This window comes from Callorhinchus milii, unplaced genomic scaffold (genome assembly GCF_018977255.1).
Source record: "Callorhinchus milii isolate IMCB2004 unplaced genomic scaffold, IMCB_Cmil_1.0 Scaffold5, whole genome shotgun sequence".
Taxonomy (NCBI): Eukaryota; Metazoa; Chordata; class Chondrichthyes; order Chimaeriformes; family Callorhinchidae; genus Callorhinchus; species Callorhinchus milii.
In genome coordinates this window covers 2,828,010-2,849,024 of record NW_024704746.1, presented here as the reverse complement: position 1 = coordinate 2,849,024, position 21,015 = coordinate 2,828,010, and the positions used below count along the sequence as shown (strand labels likewise).

The 21,015-nt window shown below is 45.6% G+C and overlaps 1 protein-coding gene across 1 annotated transcript in view; it reads right to left on the bottom strand.

Annotated features, from left to right (window-relative positions):
• efcab14 (EF-hand calcium binding domain 14) overlaps nt 1–19,381 on the bottom strand; it is a 48,352-nt gene extending 28,971 nt beyond the window's left edge. The window contains exons 1-4 of the mRNA XM_042335505.1: nt 19,258–19,381; nt 16,065–16,351; nt 12,901–13,049; nt 6,510–6,655 (exon numbers count right to left, since the gene is read on the bottom strand). Coding sequence (XP_042191439.1) covers nt 6,510–6,655; nt 12,901–13,049; nt 16,065–16,351; nt 19,258–19,332 — 657 coding nt within the window. The 5' untranslated portion in view covers nt 19,333–19,381. The remainder of the gene's footprint in view (nt 1–6,509; nt 6,656–12,900; nt 13,050–16,064; nt 16,352–19,257) is intronic.
• Between the last annotated feature and the right edge of the window lie 1,634 nt (nt 19,382–21,015).

The following is a 21,015-nucleotide window of genomic DNA, read 5'->3' as shown; positions in this document are numbered from 1 at the left end:
ATCCTGGAAGCACTTTGAGACATCCTCCTGACGTGAAAATCAAATGCAAGGATGAATAGTATATATTGCAGTCAGATATCCTCACTAATTCAGATCGATCTCTTCATATCACACATGTGTGTGTCTCTCTCTCTCTATCAGATCTTTTCACTTTTAATGCTTGGATAAATCTCACACTTTCACACGATAGTCCAACCTACATTGGAAGCCGACCTCGATTCTAAATTCGCCCACAAGATCCACACAGTCACACCGCTTTACAGTATAGTCTGTGAAGTGCTTTGAGACATCTCAAAAATGTAATAAGGCGGTGTATCAGATGCAAGGATTATTATAATAATTTGCATCGGAGCCCATAAGCAGTCATGTCGGTGTGAGAATAAGTAGCTTGTATTTATATACTTACACCCATAAAAAGGGGAGATAATAATAAACCTTCATTTTGATATAGCACCTTATCACGTCTTTGAGACGTCTCTAAGCGCTTCACAGAGTATACTGTAAAGTGAATTGACTGTATATTTTGTGGGCGGGATCATATTTTTCGATCAACTTGAACAGAGCACTATCTAAACACAAAGGCTTTTCCAGAGAAAGGCGGAACTGTTAAAAGGACAGAATTCCCTTTAAGTTTCCCACAAGCCGGAGGAGCAGCCATTGAGCTCCCAGGACTCCTTCTCCGCAGGGCGAGTTCCAGCCATTAATCCACATCGCCCTCTCGAGGCATAACTGAGATGAGCAGCTCAAACTGCAGGATGGGAGAGCAATAACCTGGGCCAAGAGAGAAGTGCGCAAATATTTGTGGGGGAATTGGAAAATTGCGGGGGGGCTGATTTGTGCTGTTGAGGTATATTTTACTTTTTGCTACCAACCTACATTTGAGCTTTATTGATAAAAACTAAACATGAGGAAAGAATACATATTAGATTGTTGGAAAAAAATTAATTGCTTCTTTAACAAAGACTGTTTAACACATAACACTCATAAACACACACATACAGAGGGAGACACCACAAACATAGAGGGAGACACACACACACACAAACACACACACCCTCATAAACACCCAGGAGGTGATTTCGCCCACAAAATATCCAGTCAATTCATTTTACAAATCACTTTACAGTACATTGTGTGATGTGCCTTGAGACGGTACTCTATCAAATGCAAGGATTACTATTATTAGTGTCAATGTGTGTGTTCTCGGTACAATGGCAAGCTGTGTGGTTTCGGCTGGTTGTACTCCAGCAGTAACCCCAGTGCACACTCCTGGGTCCCCGAGTCTTGGCTCGGGAAGCCTAGAAATCTGCTGTACCTGCCAGCAACTCAAGGTTCAACCAACTGAGGAGCGATGCAAAGTCTGCTCCGGCTGCTTGCAACCTTTCAATGATTAATGTATTATATAACCCTTCCCCTCGCTCACAGACCACCTGGGTGTGCTTATCATAATATAGACCTTGAAGCTGGGATTACTGGCAGTAATATAAAGCAGTTCAAACCACAAGTAAACTCAATCACAAAGCAATACTTAAGTTGCACCAGAATTGCCATGTATATTGTACCGTTCTAAAGTCCAATATCATTTCTGTCAGAAATCTATAACCTAAGGATTTGAGAAGCAGTCTCAGTAATGGAATGGAGGCTCTTTTTCACGCAACACCATATTCGTGTTCGCCAGGTTAAGGACTATTGGAAAATCAGGCCAATTTCCTTATACGTTCGATGCAATAAAAACAATTGCCTTTCACATAGCAACTCACAAGAGCCCAAACTTCTCATTACAGACCTCCCCAACCTTGACAAACCTTGGCCCCAAGTTGCAGATCGAGGTTGCTCTGTAGAAAATAAGTGTTCATCAGTTCCACGCCCATGTGTATGTGGATATGTATTATCAAATAATAATAATAATCCTTGCATTTGATATAGCACCTTATCACATCATTGACACGTTTCAAAGTGTTTCACAGGATAGTACAGGATATACTGTGAAGTGAACTGATTATAATAACAAATTATAATTATAACAGTATCATATATACTGCCACCTCTTGGCTGGACTATTCAAATGCCCTTCTTGCCGGTCTCCCCTCAACAACCATTCATAAAATCCAGGTCATACAAACTCTGTCGTACCAAACTCCGCTCCCCGATCCCCCCAGTCCTGGCCAGACTGCACTGGCTGCCTATCCCAGAGAGGATCGACTTCAAGATCCTCACTTTTGTCTTCAAATCCCTCCACTCCTCTGTACCCCCCGACCTCTCTGACCTCCTCTCTCCTCCCAACAGTACCCGTTGCCTTTGTTCCACCAGGTCTGATCCCCTCCTCGTCCCCCGCTCCACCCTCGGCAGCCGTGCCTTCAGCCACTATGCCCCGAGGCTCAGGAACGTCCTTCCTCACTCCCTTCGCCTCGCCCCTCTCTTCCTTTTTTCAGGTCTCGGCTGAAGACCTTTCTTTTCGACCGTGCCTTTGGTCACCTTCCTCCCCCTCCCCCTGGCTCGACCGCGGGATCCGTTATTGTGAAGCGCTCTGAGACGCCGTCCGGCGTGGAGGGCGCTATGTAAATCCAAGTTGTTGTTGTTGTTTTATATATTAATCCTTTCACTTCATTATCACCATAGCACATTGTCAATGTCGCAAAGAGCTTCGGAGGATTTAGATGGAAGTGTAGTGACTGTGTACTTGTAGGCAAATTCAGCAACCAATTATGCATAGCAGTGTCCAACAAATGTGAATTGACAGCATATTTTATGGGCGGAAGACTTATTTTGACAAAGGGGCTGTGTGTGCCACCTACACCCAGAGATTTCGTGTCTGGAATGGAATGTGCACTCTCTCCCTGGAGGGACGCACCCCGCCTACATAATCCTGGAGTATATTAGTTGCAAGCAGGCAAGAGCCAAGGCTTGGAGACCCAGGAGTGTGCGTGGGGGTAAATGCTGTAGTCCCACCAGCTAAAACTGCACAGCTTGCCAATGCACCGAGAACACACACATCTACACCGATAGTGTGTAATGGATGGTTTAAGCTTCCATTAAGCCGAGGTACAAATACGGCGATCAAAGCAGACTTGAAGTATCCAGAATCTACGACAGTATGTTTGCTGCAGTTGTGGAACAAGTTACAGCTTTTACATTTAAAAATATATTCCCCGCAACTCGAGGACACTGATTTAAGATAATTGTCAAAAGAACTGGTGGGGAGAAGAGGAGACTTTTTTTTCCCCCCCAGAGAGTTGTTACAGTTTGGAACGCACTGCCTGAAAGCAGATTCGATAGTAGCTTTCAGAAGAATATTAGATAGGTACTTAAAAAAGATTTTTTTTTAACAAGGCTATGGGGTAAGAGCGAGGAAGTGGGACTAGTTAGTAGCTCTTTCAAATAGCCGGCACAGGCACGATGGGCCGAATGGCCTCCTTATGTGCTTTGGGACGTCCTCCCAGTGTGAAGGGCACTCTATAAATGCAATTTTGTATTGTATTGCACGATTCTATGAGGTCAAAGCATGTGAGCTGAGTACAAAGTCCAGCTGAGTTCATGACAAGTGGGTACTATTCACCGTGCCGAGCTGGTCCTCCCAATATTATTTGATGGACAGGTAACATCAAGACTATAGAGTTTAGAAGAAATTGCAGAGAATATTGCTGCCTGCTTACATTACAGCAAAGATCTTCATTACTGGAATGGGCTGTTATTCTGCCTCACTGCCCAAACACTCGATGTGTTTACACAGCTCGCTGCCGAGACACAAATGTGAGTTGGAATAGAGCCACGGCATTCCGAGCAGCGACTCTGCAGCTCCCAATTATAAACTGTTTACCTCTTTTCCTCCCCTGCTCCAGCATGAAGTGATTTATAGGCGAGGAGCTTGAAATCGATTCCCTGAGACGGAAGGCAGCAGAGCCTGGCGAGAAACGGGATGATGGACAGGCAGAGTTTGTTGCCGGCGGAGTTCTGAGCTAACTTGAAGTTTACGGATGGTGGAGCCCATTAGAAAAATCCGCCCGGGAGGTGACGGGGGAGAGGATGAGGGTGCACAGCCATTAGGGCAGTGTAAGACTAAATACAACCGTTGCTGGCTATCTGTCAGACACATTCCACAACGAAACAGACAGTGAGGTCACTGTGACCGTATTGACCTTCTGCGGACTTACACCCAACGCATATCTACACACTGGAGCGAATCCTAGGCCACAAGCTACAGACTATCTTTCTCTCTCCCCACATTTCTACCTCGTGTACAATAATTATAATAGTAATAATAAACCTTGCATTTGATATAGCTCCTTATCACGTCGTAGAGATGTCTCAAAGTGCTTCACTGTAAAGTGAATTAACTGCATATTTTGTGGACCAACTGCGACTGTTTGTGAGCAGTCGTCTGCCGCAACTGCTCACAAACAGTCACGGATTGACGGACCAATTTTTCTGGGGAGGGATTATTGCCCTGGAAGGAATCAGTGACAGAATTTCTTTCGATGCGAATGTAAGCAGAACCATTGTAAACTATATTCAAGCAAGCATTAAAAATTAGGTTAAGCATTTGTATTTGAGCTACAATAAACGACATGCATTGTCACGGCACAAGAGCTTAGCCGGAGGGTCACTCAGCTGCAAAGCTGCTGTCCCTCGCTGGAGTGGCGATGGATAAAATTTCAGTTACATCACAGGCAGTGTCCGATTAATCTCTTCTCTGTGATCATGCAGTAACTGACGTTACTGAACTGAAACAAACGGGATCTGTATGGTCTAGCATCGCACTGGGTGCGCCTTTATAGGATGTTACAGCTTTGAACAGACTATTCAATTGTGCTGGTGTGTTTTCCCCACGGGAATACAACAGCCCTCTCCTGCTTATGCAGCGTTTTTCACATTAGGAGGACTTGCCAAGGTAATGATCAGAGGCTTGTAAGGGATTTCCGGGACCGGCTTCTCACTCAGCCACTCATCGACCCTGAGTTTGAGACATCTCGAAGAAATATCAATGCACGAATTATTATTGTTATGTCTAAAGACCATCCAGTAACCGTCCTCGGGGGGGGGGGGGGCTGAGGGGGGAGGGGAGATGTGTGGGGAGGGTGGTCTCATCTTGATGACAAGCTAGCTCCAAAGTGACATCTCTCACAATGAAATGTCAACCTCTGTGACAGTCTCTAGTATGGTTCCTGAGGCAGGTGGGTCCGCAATATTCCAGGGCACTGCTGATGACAGCCCTGCCCATCGGCAGAACCTGGAAGGGCAGACCAGTCACTGGGGGCAGGGAGTCATCCCACTCAGCTCCTGTTAACCCTGCAGCCAAAGCCCTAACGGGTAGTGTGATTGTAACTGAACAAGCTATGGCAAGCTATGTTGGTCTCAAGTCAGGTCACACTTGACTGTGACTGTGGTTGTCTCCCCTCTCTCACCGGCTTGACATCAAGCTCCATTATTACTGTGAGCTCCAAGATGCTGCTCCACATGAAGGGCAGGTCGATGTTGTCGCTGATGCCCACTGTGCAAAAAGGAAACTAGCTTCCAGCTTTGCAAGGTTTGACAAGGAGCTTAGTCAGGCTGTTGTAAGTTCTACACAGTCAGCACACAGGTGCATGCACGCACACACACACACACAAGCTGGATTCAAAGGGCCACACTTTCAATTTTAATCCATCGTTATCCTAAGACGCAGCCTTATCTTGAGAAACCACATGTATAAAAAGAGAAACAGTCTGTCACCTATAAGCAGACAGAAGGGGTCACGTCAAATAACACTTTCAGGACTTTAATAGCTTAAAGAAACCGAATCAGATCAAACATCAATGCTACATTTTCCAAGGAATGCTATATCGCTTTACAATGAAACCTGTTTTAAAAACCATCAATAGCGATACCGTCCTATATGCCTTTTTTGAAAAAAATCCCATACCAACATACTTTACAGAGAGTGTTGCAAATGTGGAATGGATTTCTCAGGGAGGCAGAATGGATCAGCAAATTCAAGAGGAATTAATAATAACAATCCTTGCATTTAATACAGCGCCTTATCACGTCATTGAGACGTCTCAAAGCTCTTCACAGAATATACTGTAAAGTGAATTGACTTTGTATTCTGTGAGCGAAACGCGGCAGCCAATTGCCCACACCAGCGTCCCACAAACCATCGTGGGATTTTGTGGGTGATGGTTAGAGCACTCGCCTTACAAGCAAGAGGACCCAAGTTTGATTCCCTGGTAGAGCAAAACGTTAGGCAAATTTCCTGACTCCACACACCTATTTACCTAGCAGTAAGTATGAACCCGGTTGTTAGTCAATTGATGGGTCACTTTTCTGGGGGTAATAATCCCATGAAAATCGGCTGCCGCGTTTCACCCACAAAATACAAAGTCAATTCATTTTACAGTATATACTGTGAAGCGCTTTAAGACTTCTCAAAGATGTGATAAGACACTATATCAAACACAATTATTAATATTATTATTATTGTTATGCATGTTCTTCCTAGTCTCAGTTCTGCAATGAGAGCCTTCTCCTCTTACCTGATTATTCAGCTCGGTGAGGTTGCTCCAGATTTTGTTAATGCCTCGATCGCCTGTGTCCAAGTTGGCCAAACCCTTCTGAACCGAAAGCACCTCCTCATTTAGCCGTGGCACCCCGCTCAATGAGGACTTTTGGCTGGAATCAACTGCAGGGTTAAAATAAAAAAGTTTTGTGTTGAAGATTAGAACGTGATGTCTTCTGCACACGATGAGAAATCGTTTGCAATATTACAGGATACGAATACGTGTTTTTTTTCCAGTTTAGATAAATAGGGCTGCCACAGCACATGGGACCTTGCTGTTATCTGCTGCAAAGCAATTTAGAGAACTTGCCATCAATAACAATGAACATTTGGCAGAGAGGGGCACAATTATGGAAAGATGATATAGATTATACTGCTCCTGAGACAGAGAATAACAACAAGAAGCAAACAGCAGTACCCGTTGCCTCTTGAGAGAGTAAACCCAGAACAATACTTTTCAGGTATGGCAAGGCAGCTGAGTAAGAGGACACAAGGAAGTATTTCTTTACACGGATGGGAATTAATAAATGGAGTCCTGTAGTGTAATGGCCAGCGACCATTAACAATGGCAAGCATCATACACAGTCAGTGTAGTGTATGTCACAGGTCACTTGGTCTGTAAACTTGTGCAATTGCAGAGTCCTGTAACGTAGTAGTTAGAGCACTCGCCTCACAAGCGAGAGGACCTAGGTTTGATTCCCGGGCAGGGTGAAATGTTGGGCAAGTTTCCTTGCTCCCCGCGCCTCTGTATACTTAGCAGTAAGTAGGAACCTGGTTGCTAGTCGATTGGTGGATCGCATTTCTGGGGTCAATAATTCCTTCAATATAAACTGTAAAATTATTTGGGCACTCAATCCACGACTGTTTGTGGGACACTGCTGTGCGCAATTGGCTGCCCCGTTTCACCCACAATACATACAGTCAATTCACTTTACAGTATATTCTGTGAAGCGCTTTGAGACGTCTCAAAGACGTGAATATCTGCTACACCAATTGTAAGGATTATTATATTACTGATTTCACAAAAACTTTTCAGTGCATCATTTGCTGTGTGCAATTGGCTGCTGCATTTCACCCAAAAGATCACAAAATCTACTTACAATGTATTCTGTGAAGTGCTTTGAGATGTCTCAACAATGTGATAAGGCACTATATTAAATGCAAGGATTATTATTATTATCATTACTAATAAATGAGAACAGTTATTGTGGGTTTCTCCTGCTCTCCTCAAGCTATATAATCCTTTTACTATACTGGATGAAACACGGCTAAAACACTTACTAAATAATCTAAAGTTGTGAATGAATGAAAGGCAAGTGAGGCAATGTACTGTAACAGTTTACAGAAAATCTGGTTATTATTAGACATTCTCTAAAAACCCTATTTTACAGAACTGAAAACAGTTTTGAATGATAACAGCCGAATGACAGTCCCATCAAGTCTTCTGGTGTTTCTTTTCCCCATCAACTCATAAGAATAATCATTGCATTTGATATACAACAACAACAAGATTCCATTCATAGAGCGCCTTTCACGTCGGTAGGACGTCCTGAGGCGCTGGACAGTTGGGGGGGACCCGAGCAGGGGGGAAATGGTCAGGGGGAGGGGAGGGAAGGGAGGAAGCGAGGAGGGGGTAGAGAGTCGAGAGGGGAGCTGAAGGCACGGTTGAAGAGAAGTGCCTTATAGCGTCTTCGAGACATCTCAAAGCGCTTTACAGAATGTACTGTATAGCGAATTGACTGTATATTTTGTAGGCGAAATGTGGGAGCCATTTGTTCACAGCAGTTGCTTTCTCTAATCCCACTTTCCTATCATCTTCTCTGTGCTTTAAATATTTATTTTTCCCCAAAAATACAAGTCCACCATTTTATCGCAATTTAAACAGGGGCTCAGAGCAAATGCCCTTAAACACCTAAGCTATTTGCACTTTGAGCTGTTGAATCATTCAAACAGTTAGGCTTAAAAATTTGCTCCAGTCTGAAGTGGATGATGTTGAAATAATAATAATTCTTTCATTTAATATGGCGCTTTTCAAGTTTTCTAGACGCTTCACAGAATATGCTGTAAAGTGAATAGACTGAATATTTGTGAGCGAAACGTGGCAGCCAATTACCAATAGTTCAGTACACAATATTACTACACTCGATCTGTTTATTACAGTAAATATGTACCTAAACCTCTAATTTAGCTACGTGTCACCCTAGCGATTGAGGAGAATATTGTACTTTGCGCTCCCATGAAGCTCGTTTTATTCCTTCCATAAAAGTGGCTTAGAAATTGCAAGGCCATTATTAATTTTGGTTTTGAAACTGGTGATGTTGTCATGCGGAAGCTGGTTGTGAATTGGCATTCATGCGAGTTCTTAAACATTTAAAAATTCAACCCACATACCAAACCCTCCAATGGGCCAATCTTATTGTTCCCAGCAGCTTATATAACAATAATTCTTGCATTTGATATAGTGCCTTATCACGTCTTCGAGATGTCTCAAACCGCTTCACGGAATGTACTGTAAAGTGGAATGACTATATTTTGTGGGTGAAACGTGGCAGCCAATTGTGCACAGCAAATGATGCACTAAAAAACGCTTTCATTTCAATTAAATTTCTTTTAACAAACGCCGTGCTTCAACCCAGCAATCTGCAGGTCTCTCTAAAGGATATCTCCCTCAGGATCAGTCAGCTTTCCCGTCTGATTCAACGCTAAACCAACTCACACAACTAACAATTCCCTTACAATTACATTGAGGGGGACCTGCGGCTGATCCCTGGGGTACTTTGCGATCAAAGTAGAACAATTACCATTAATACACTTTTTTTTCAACTATCCAATCAATTTACAACTTGCTGCTGGATTCCATAAGCTTCATCAAGATTTTCATCCCACGCATGTTATTTAACCTTGCATGTGGCTTGACATGCTATGGTAGCCTCCTATCCTGCTAATGCTAAAAGATAATTTGATGTTCTAAATAAATAACATTTTGTTGCACCTTATTAGTAAGAAGCACTGTTTATATTTTGCAGACAGCTTACCTATCAGGACCTTGTCTAACAGCCAAGTTTGACTGATGAGTTAGACTTGCAGGCTGGTGGAAAATCACTTGGATTAATGTGGACTTGGCTAGCTGTAGCCAAATGATTCTACTCAGAACCAGCAGAGATCCTGCTCGCATGGTAGTAATGTTCAAAGCAACAACAACTTGCATATATATATATATATATATATATATAGGGTCTTTCTTTCACATGGGGTAGCATCTGTTTGTGGGATATTGCTATACGCAAACTGGCTGCTGCGTTTTATCCACAAAATATATTATATATAAATATATATATTTAAAATAATAATATGGTCACTCAATACACCATTGCGTGTGGGACACTGCTGTTCTCAATTGGCTGCCGCGTTTTACCCACAAAACACTTTACTTTACGGTATATCCCGTAAAGCGCCTTGAGATGTCTTCACAACGTGATAAGGCGCCATATCAAATGCAAAAGTTATTATTAAACATCATCATCAGAAGCATTTCCAGATCGTGCGCAACACTGAGTAAAAGCTCGATAAAGTGCACCATAAAATGCCCCAACAAACCCGTCTATTCCAGTCTCAGTGGAACAGCCCTCATGCAGAACCCAGGCAGGCACATTTGTCCCAGCCTAGTCCAACACTCGGCTGTTTGACAACAACTCTATTGGCGAAGAGTTTTTATTTTCTAACAAAACACAAATGGTATTCATGAACTCATTTCATGCCTCAAAGGGCAAATGAGCCGTATAATGCGTTGCTGAGTAATACAGGCCAGGAATGCTCCCAGCTGTCTTGTGTTGAATTAGTCTGAGCCTCAGCAGTGAGTGGGAGAATAATGGAAGTTATAATGGAAGTTGGCTCTCTGAAAGAGTCATCCATTTCCTCCCACTCCCCTTTGTACTTTTTCTTTTTCGCATATCTTAACAGCTTTTATAAATTCCGTTTCAACCAGAGTTAGTTGGTACGAATATTAATCAGCTTCTAAGTGTTTTGTAAAAAAAACAATAATAATACTTGCATTTGTTATAGCGCCTTATCACGTCGTTGAGATGTCTCAAAGAGCTTCATAGAATATACTGTAAAGTGAATTGACTGTATACTTTGAAGGGTGGGGGCAAGAGAAAAGCACTGGTAAAAGTGGTTCCCATTCCCAATAGCTGGGTTTGAGTGCAATACAACAACAACATTTACACATGTGGTAGTGTCCTGGACTGCATTGTCCCAACAGTTTAATACTCTGCCAACACTAACCAACAGGTTGCCAACTAGTGATGATCCTAGTTATGATGAGAGATTGGAGAGGCTGGGTCTGTTTTCATTGGAGCAGAGGAGGTTGAAGGGGTCTCGATATAAGTTCACAATGAATAGGGGTCAATAGGGAGAAGCTATTTCCATTGGGCGGGGACTTGGAGATACAGCTCCAAGAACAGTGAAAGGAGTGCGGAATGTGCTGCCAATCAGGGTCGTGGAGTTGGGAGTCCACTTTTGCTTTCAAGAGGGAAGTAGACAGACATATCAGAGAGCAGCTTGAAGGGGAATGGGGGTAAGGTGGGGCGGTGGGACCAAAGCGATCTCCTTGCTCTATGAGCCGCTGCAGACTTGATGGGCCGAATGGCCTCATTCTGTGCTAAAGATTTCTATGTTTCTAGCAGCCTTTGGGGTTTAGTCCCAGAAGTTTGTGATGATAATAATAATAATCCTTGCATTTGATACAGTGCCTTATCACATCTTGGGAGATGTCTCAAAGCACTTCATAGGATTTACTGTAAAGTGTGTATTTTGTGGACAAAACGCTTCAACCAACTGCACCCAGCAGCGTCCCACAAACAGCCATGGGATGAGTGACCCAATTTTATTTGGGGGGTTGTTGGTCAGGACACTGTGAGAGAGGAACTCCCTCCTCTTCACGAATAGTGTCACGGGATCTTTAACATCCACATGAACAGGTAGACGGGACCTCAGTTTAACATCTCATCCGAAGGACATGACGCATATAAAGCAGACCCCTGTACCAAGTTATGACAGGAGAGTTACAGAGAGAAAAGAAAAATAATTTGCCGTCAATACTCGATTTGTCGCACGCCCCCACGTGTAATTTCTACATGATCTACCTTCTTGCAATTCAGCCCCAAGCTGTAACTCACACCGCACAATAGATCAGAAAGCAGCTTACAACAGCTGTTCAAAACATTTGCTTCCGACAGACCTGAAAAAGTCTTTGATCATCACAAACTACGGAAACGCTTCACTAACAAAACTGAGTCCTATTCCCCTGAGACCTGACTGTGCTGTCTCAGCCCAATTCCTACACATCCTTTGACGTGGCGTTTGCGTCATTCATCTCCCCACCCTGCCACGACAAACAATTGTTAATAATAATCTTTGCGTATAGCGCCTTATCACATCTTCGAGACGTCTCAAAGCGCTTCACAGTGAATAGACGTATATTTTATGGGCAGAATGCGGCAGCCAATTGCACACAGCAGTGTCCCTCAAACAGTCATGGATTGATTTTTTTTAAAAGGGATTTATTATTCCCGGGAATCGAACCCAGGTGCTCTCGCTTGCGAGGCCAGCGGGCTAACCACTACGCTACAGGATTGAGGCCACCCGTTGCAACAAGAACATAAGAATTTGCTGGACAAAAGAAGACCAAGGACCATTCAGTTCACCTTCCACCATTCTGGCAGTCGCATGACATGTAGTGTCCCAAACTATATATTGTATTCCACAATATTATTTCCTAAAAGAAACCTATCTAATTTGCTTTTGAAAGAATCAAGACTTTCTGTTTCCACCGTTCTGCCTACTGCTCGCTCACTGAAATAGTGTTTCTGCAGATTTTTTTTTGAATTTACACTATCCTTCAATTGCAGGCTGTATCCTCCGGTTCTAATGTTCTGGACAAGTTAAAACAGCTCATTATATTATCTATTCCCTTCAGAATCTCAAAGACCGTAATCATATCACCTCAACCTTCTGTTCTCCAGTTGCCCAGTTTATCTAATCGCTCCTCGTAATCTGGTCTCTCTATCCCCTCAATCATTTTGGTTGCCCTCCTCTCAATCGCTGCAATATCCTTTTTTATATTGCAGTGACCAGAACTGAACACAGTATTTCAAGTGAGGTCACACCACCAATGATTTATTCATTTTCAGATTTTCCTTTGATTTGCTCACTCACTCCAATAGTGTTTTCGCAGATTTGTTTCAAATTCACCCCCTTCAATTGCTGGCCCTGTCCTCTGGTTGTATTGTTCTGGACAAGATAAAACAGCTTATCATGGTGTACATTAACCAGTCCCTTGAGAATCTTAAAAAGCGTAGTGTACTTACACGTTCTGAACTTTTCTTTCAGTGCATCCAGATCTTCTTTCAAGGCAACTTGCATCCAGACCAATCCAATACAGGCCACCACACAAGCAACCAACAGCACAAACGCACACAGAGGGTAGCATATCTTGCAACATTTCATGAAACCTCCCCTGCAATGGGAAAAAGAAAAGCTGGATTGAAATGAGGAGTGAGATCAGGAGGAGTTTTTTTTATATATAAAAGCAGCGAGTTGCTACGGTCTGGAATGGCACTGCCTGAAAGAACGGTGGAAGCAGATTCAAGAATAATTTTCATTTTCCAGAGGGCAATTGGATACTTGAAAATAAAAAAAGTTGCAAGCCTCGGGGGGAAAAAAGCGACGGAGTGGGACTAGTTGGTAGCTTTTTCATACAGCCAGCGCAGGCACGATGGGCCGAATGGCCTCCTTCCGTTCTGTAGGATTCTAAATGGACATGAAACGGACGATGGAGTGCAACTTTCACCACCGACCTTGAACTCCTCCAGTAAATGGTAAACACTGATACACAGCACCCAGGAAGTGACATTTGGTCATTTCCTGTTCAACGAGCGACATAAGGGACCTGCACCTTGATAAACATTTATTCGTGCGGGAAGCAAGCTAATTAGTCAGAAGCTGGGTGTATTGTGTTTCTGGTTAGCACAGGTCAGTAATATTTTGTCCCATTCATTATCACTTATAGCGTTTTTCTCTCTGAGACAAAAGCTCGCTGTTCAACTATCTAGGAGTATTGGTGGCTAGGATATGGAGATAAATTTCTTTCTGGTTTCTGAGTGGAGCGGGATTGTGGTCCACCTGAACAGGCACATACATCCCAGTGATGCTGCACTGGACAGGACACAGACACCACTCCTCACAACTCATTCCATTCGTTTCTCTACCCACCTGAAGGAGGATGTCAGATCATATTACAATTTACATGTATTTAAAGGGTATCTCAAAGACGCTCTACAATGCTGGTTAGGCACCTGAGCTCGGGGGGGGGGGGGGGGTGCACCAAGAAAGGTGGGCAGAAGAAAGATAATAACTCTTGCATTTGATGTAGCGCCTTATCATGTTGTTGAGATGTCTCAATATACTGAACATACTGTAAGTGAATAGACTGTATATTTTGTGGGCTGCAATTGCATACAAATAGTAGTAGATTGAGTGATCAATTTTTTTGGAGGGGATTATTACATCTGGATCCGCCAATCGACTAGCAATCAGGTTCCTACTTACAGCTAGGTAAACAGAGTAAGGAAACTTGCCTAATGTTTCGCCCCGCCTGGGAATCGAACCCGAGTCCTCTCGCTTGCGAGGCAATCACTCTAATCAATACACTAAGTTGACCGAAAGCACCGTCAAAGAGGTACATTGCGAGATGGCACTTGGACGTGGGACCGAGTGGGAGGAAGTCAGGAATGGATGCAAAATGGCTGAAAGTCTGCCTGCCGATGGCGGGGGAGACGGGTTGTGAAGCAGCCTGGCGTTCCCTGACTGAAGGCAGCAACATGAACAAGTGAACGAAAGCAAGAAAAGTTAACTTAATTCTGTTCCTTGTTACTTTCCTGAGCATTTTTAGGCAAATATTCAGAAATGCTTAACTTAGATTGTGAAATCATAGTTAGATCAGTTACTTGCGAAATTATTTTATGGGTTAATCATTTTGTATCAGCTGTCTTGCCCATCAAAGCAGTACACCCGGCAAATACAGTGCAAGTGCAACACATTGAAACACAAGAGTATTTTTTATAAGTATTATTATTAAGTATTATTCATACTGGTCGCCACAGTACAAAAAGGATATTGGAGAAATCGAGAAGATACAGAGGAGGGCTGATTGAAGGGGGGGAAATTCAGAACGAATCTACCCAACACTATTTCAGTGAGCGAATAGTGAACCCAGGGAGATAGTTGATTGAAGTAGGAAGTGTTGATTCTTTCAAACACAGATTAGAGTTTTCTTTTAGGAAATAACATCATGGGATACAGTACATACGCAGTTCGGGACATATGTGAGCGAATGTGACCCGTCAGGAAGGTGGAAGGTGAACTAGATACACTTAGTCTTTTTTCATCGAGCACTAGCATTTCTTATTGTTCAGTTTCTCTTCCCCGATCCCCTGGCCGACAAATCCCCAAAATAAAATCCCTCATTCACTTCATGGCTGATTGCGGGGCATTGCCACGCGCAAACTGGCTGCTGCGTTCATCCACAAAATACACAGTCACTGCACCTTACAGTATAGCCTGCGAAGCGGTTTGAGACGTGCTCCCCACGTGAAAGGTGCTGTGTCAACTATAGGGATGTTTTTATATCTTTCAAACTCTTTCAAGACCTTATTTTAAATGTAAACATTAGATCGTTGTTATATAAGATTGGGGTTGTGGGTGGGGGGGTGGGGGGGGCTTGAAGCCCCACATTGACCCAGAGGCGAGAGAGCGCTACCAACCGAGCCAACCTGACAGCGTATTACATTAAGAAACAAAACTGTCACTACACTCGTCGGTAACTTCCTGTGAACCACTGTGAGAGGTCTCAGCCATCAGATAAGGCACTGCATCAACTTATACATCAGTGAGCACTCGTTATTGATTATTAGTTAGTGTTAGTGATCACTTGTTACTGATCGTCAAATTTTAGTGATCACTTGTGATCATTAATTAGTGATCACCTGTTATTGGTCCTCAACCGCTGATCGCTTGTTGGTATTGGTTATCAATTAGAGAGTATCTGTTATTGATTACTGTGCCCGTCACTTACTTGACGAAGGAGGAGCCGGTGGCGGTTATTGATTGTCAATTGCTGTTATCAGTAATATCAAATATTACTGATATCTTTATTGCTGTTTATTTATTGCTAATCAGTGGTCACCTGTTGTTATCGATTACTGATCACGTTACTGATTATCAACAGTGTTTATTTGTATTACCCGTTAAATATCGATTACATGTTATGACTTAATTATTGTTATTATTGTTTACAAATCAGTGAGCACTCGTTATTGATTATTAGTCAGTGATCACTTGTTACTGATCGTCAATTAGTGATCACTTGTAGTTAGTGATCGTTAATCAGTGATCACCTGTTATTGGTCCTCAACCGCTGATCGCTTGTGGGTATTGGTTGTCAATCAGAGAGGATGGGCTATTGATTACTCACTTGACGAAGGAGGAGCCGGTGGCGCTCTGCGGGAACTCGTCGTACTCGGAGGTGGACTCGGAGTCGGACGCGGCGGCCTCGGGCCTGAGCAGGAGCTGGTGTCCGGAGCTGCTCGGCTTCTTCTTCTTGCCGTCGGCGGTCAGGCCGATCAGCGCGTTCAGCTCCTTGCGCTTCTTCATCCTCTTGTGCTGCGGCTGCTGCTGAGGCGCCGCCACCGCCGCCGCCCTGTACTGCACATCGAGCGGCCCGAGCTTGCTATCCAGCGTGGGGAGCGGCAGCGGGCCGGCCTGGCATGCGGACACACAGCGCCGTCAGCGGGAGGGGGGGGCGGGGGTGCCGCGGCCTGTCGCCCGGGGCAGGAGGATGTGTCTGCCGCCTGATCAGGAGCCGCGGGCCTGGTTGGCGCAGGCGCAGAGTGACAAGCCGCGGCCCGGCCCGCTCGACGCAGGCGCAGTGCGAGCGGCCGCCATCATTGGCCGGGCGAGGGCGCAGGCGCAGCGCGAGCCGCTGTCGTCACTGGGCAGGCGGGCGCAGGCGCAGTGAGCGGTGGCCGACGCCGGGGCTCGGCCCTCCCGGTGGCTCCGCCACGCACCACGTGCCCCGCGCGAGAACTGGCAGATCTACACGCACGAACCCCGATATAACGCTGCCCTCTACACAGCACTGCCCCCCATATAACGCTGCCCCCCCATATAACGCTACCCCCCTATAACGCTGCTCCCTACATAGCACTGCCCCCCCATATAACGCTGCCCCTACATAGCACTGCCCCCCCTCCCATATAACGCACCCTATATAGCACTGCCCCCCCCATATAACACTGCCCCCTACACAGCACTGTCCCCCCATATAACACTGCCCTCTACACAGCACTGCCCCCCCCCATATAACACTGCCCCCCCATATAACACTGCCCCCTACACAGCACTGTCCCCCCATATAACACTGCCCTCTACACAGCACTGCCCCCCCCATATAACACTGCCCCCCCATATAACACTGCCCCCCCATATAACACTGCCCCCATATAACACTGCCCCCTACACAGCACTGTCCCCCCATATAACACTGCCCCCTACACAGCACTGCCTCCCCCCATATAACGCTGCCCCTACATAGCACTGCCCCTCATATAACGCTGCCCTCTACACAGCACTGCCCCCCCCGATATAACGCTGCCCCCTACACAGCACTGCCTCCCCCCCATATAACACTGCCCCCTACACAGCACTGTCCCCCATATAACACTGCCCTCTACACAGCACTGCCCCCCCCATATAACACTGCCCCCCATATAACACTGCCCCTACACAGCACTGTCCCCCATATAACACTGCCCCTACACAGCACTGCCTCCCCCCATATAACGCTGCCCCTCCATAGCACTGCCCCTCCCGATATAACACTGCCCCCTACACAGCACTGCCTCCCCCCATATAACGCTGCCCTCTACACAGCACTGCCCCCCGATATAACGCTGCCCCCTACACAGCACTGCCCCCCCATATAACGCTGCCCCCTCCATAGCACTGCCCCCCATACACTGCCCTCTACACAGCACTGCCCCCCATATAACGCTGCCCTCTACACAGCACTGCCCCCCCCATATAACACTTCCCTCTACACAGCACTGCCCCCCCATATAACACTGCCCCCTACACAGCACTGCTCCCTCATACAACACTGCCCTCTACACAGCACTGCCCCCCCATATAACACTGCCCTCTACACAGCACTGCCCCATATAACACTGCCCCCCATATAACACTGCCCCCTACACAGCACTGCCTCCCCCCATATAACACTGCCCCCCATATAACACTGCCCCCTACACAGCACTGCCTCCCCCCATATAATGCTGCCCCCTCCATAGCACTGCCCCCCCCATATAATGCTGCCCCCCCATATAACGCTACCCCCCTATAACGCTGCTCCCTACATAGCACTGGCCCCACCCATATAACGCTGCCCCCCATATAACGCTGCCCCCTATATAGCACTGCCCCCTCTCCCATATAACGCTGCCCCCTACATAGCACTGTCCCCCCCTCCCATATAACGCTGTGCCCTACATAGCACTGACCCCCCCATATAACACTGCCCTCTACACAGCACTGCCTCCCCCCATATAACGCCCCCTCCATAGCACTGCCCCCCCATATGACGCTGCCCCCCTATAACGCTGCTCCCTACATAGCACTGCCCCCCCCATATAACGCTGCCCCCCCTCCCATATAACGCTGCCCCTACATAGCACTGTCCCCCCCCCCATATAACACTGGCCCCTACATAGCACTGACCCCCCACCCCCCCCCAGCACCCCATATAACGCTGGCCCCTACATAGCGCTGCCTCCACCCCCATATAACGCTGCTTCCCCCCCATATAATGTTGCTTCCCCCCCGGTGTAATGCTGCTTTCCCCCCCCCCCAATATATGGCTGCTTCGCCCACAAAAAACGCACACATGCCTGTATAGTGATACAGTGTATACTGTGAATCTCTTTGGGACGTCCTCGCAATGCGAAGTCACCAAATGAAATTAATATTATTATATAGCACCGTCTGCCCATATGGCCCAATACACCACTGTCCCCCCATTGTTCCTTGATGCACCCCGATAAGCAAGCATTACCCCCTGAATCGATATGTATGACTGTTTGTGGAACACCGCTGTGCACAATTGTACCCACAAAATACACAGTCACTCAACTTTACAGTATATCCTGTGAAGCGCTTTGAGACGTCTTGACGTGATGAGGCGCTGTATCAAATACATCAAATTATTATAACCACAGACCTGTTTAGATCTCGTTAAGGTGTTCAGGTGGTCATTGAAGATCTCCACATCGCTGTTGGAAATGAGAAGGGAGTCTTTCTGCAGTGACCTGGCTGATATTCCCCCGATAAATGATATCTAATTATGCACAATCTGATAATTATTTGGGGAGGACAAGTTTGCAGGGCTATGGGGAGAGAGGGGGGAGTGGGATTGATTTGGAAAAATCTTTTGAAGCGTGTTGAGACATCTTAACATGAAAAGCGCTGCGTCATTTCTGTACTTGCCCTGTACGGAATTATGCAATGCTCCCTCCCCTGCCCCCCCCCCCCCCCCCACCCCACACGTACACACGCACGCACACGCACACACACACAAATACTCTCACTCTCTCTCTCTTGGTTGGCTAAGTTACCTGTGACTCCATTTGCTCAGTGTGGGTAACGAAAACAATCCTCACATTTGATGCAGCGTCTGTGACATCAGACATCTCAAAGCACTTCGCATGAGCAATGCTGTCAAACACAGTGAACGTAGTCTGTTGGCGAACACGGCTGCCAAATTAAGCACAGCAAAATATATCACAAGCAGCCTTGAAGTGAATGATTAATTTTTACTCGAGGGGAAGGGAGGGGTCGGGATGTCAGGCAGGGACACTACCCAACAGAAACTCCCTTTCCCTTTCGCACAACACCACGGGATCGTTAACGTCCGCCCGAACAGGACTCAGACGGATAGTGTTGAAACCAAAGAAACTTTATGGAACGCAAGAGCAAACAGTTTAAATCTTGAATAAAAATAAGTGACTGTGGAACTTCACCTTTGGGGCATACTTGCCTAAAAGATTGCTGCGTTGCGAGACTGATGACCGGTCATTTTGTCCTCCTCAGCCACAGTAAACCCTGCCCTCTCTGTTTGCGTAAAGCCTCCTGTTGCACAGGGTCAACGTATTGCCAGGGTAATACTTGCCCAGGCCTCTGTGAGGTGCCCGATCCTTTCAGATTAAACGTTTCACGCGTCGCTCAGTTTGGGATGTGTTGGCTGCCTGCGGAATTGCTCTCCGGCAGAAGGAGAGGGAGGTTACAGAGGAAAGAGTAATGTTTGCATTTGATACAACAACAACAACCACTTGCGTTTACACAGCGCTCTTCACACGGAGCAGCGTCTTGGAGCGCTTGGCAGTGGGGAGAGAGAGAGGTGGGAGGTGACCATAAGCTCGCTTGAAGAGGAAGGTCTTCAGTCGAGATCTAAAAGAGGGGAAACTGGGGCTGAGCCGGAGGGATTTGGGTGAGAGAGATAAAGTGTCCTTATTCACGTCATCAAGACGTCGCCAAGTTCTTCACAGGTTATGCTGTAAAGTGGAGTGACTGAGTAATTTGAGGCTGAAACGCAGCAGCCAATTGCACAGCGCAGTGTCCCACAAACAGTCATGGAGTGAGCGACCGATTTCATCTGGAGTGTTGTTGTCCAGGACACTGGGAGAGAGAAACTTTGTTCTCTAGTCGAATAGTGCCATGGGATCTTTAACTTCCACCTGAACAGGCAGATGGGACCTTGGTTAACATCTTATGCAAAGGAAGGCACCCGTGATAAACACTGCTCTCCCTCCCCGTGTTTAAAGCCCTAACTTGCACTTTCCGTCATTTTCCCCTCCCTCAGACCACACATCTCAGGCTAATTTTATGAACATTATTATCATTATCACTGAAAGTGCTTATGACTCCGACACGATTTGATTGTGTCTTGCATGGGTTTGATGAAGGATTAAGAGATCTCTCTATGTGGCTCATTCACTTGCCTGTTATTCAGCTGCTATTTTGGAGTCCTGTAGCTCAGTGGTTAGAGTGCTCTCGCAAACGAGAGGACCTGGATTCAATTCCTGGGAAAAGCCAAACCTCAAGCAAGTTTTCTTATTCCACCCGCCTCTGTTTACCTAGGAGTAAGTATAAACCTGGCTGTTAATTCCTCAAAATAAAATAATAATAATTTGGTCACTCAATCCACGGGTGTTTGTAGGACGCTACTGTGTGCAATTGGCTGCCACGTTTCGCCCACAAAATATACAGGCAATTCACTTTACAGAATAATCTGTGAAGCACTTTGGGGCATCTCAGAGTGATAAGATGCTATATCAAATGTAAGGATTATTATTATTATTATTATTTTGCTTGTT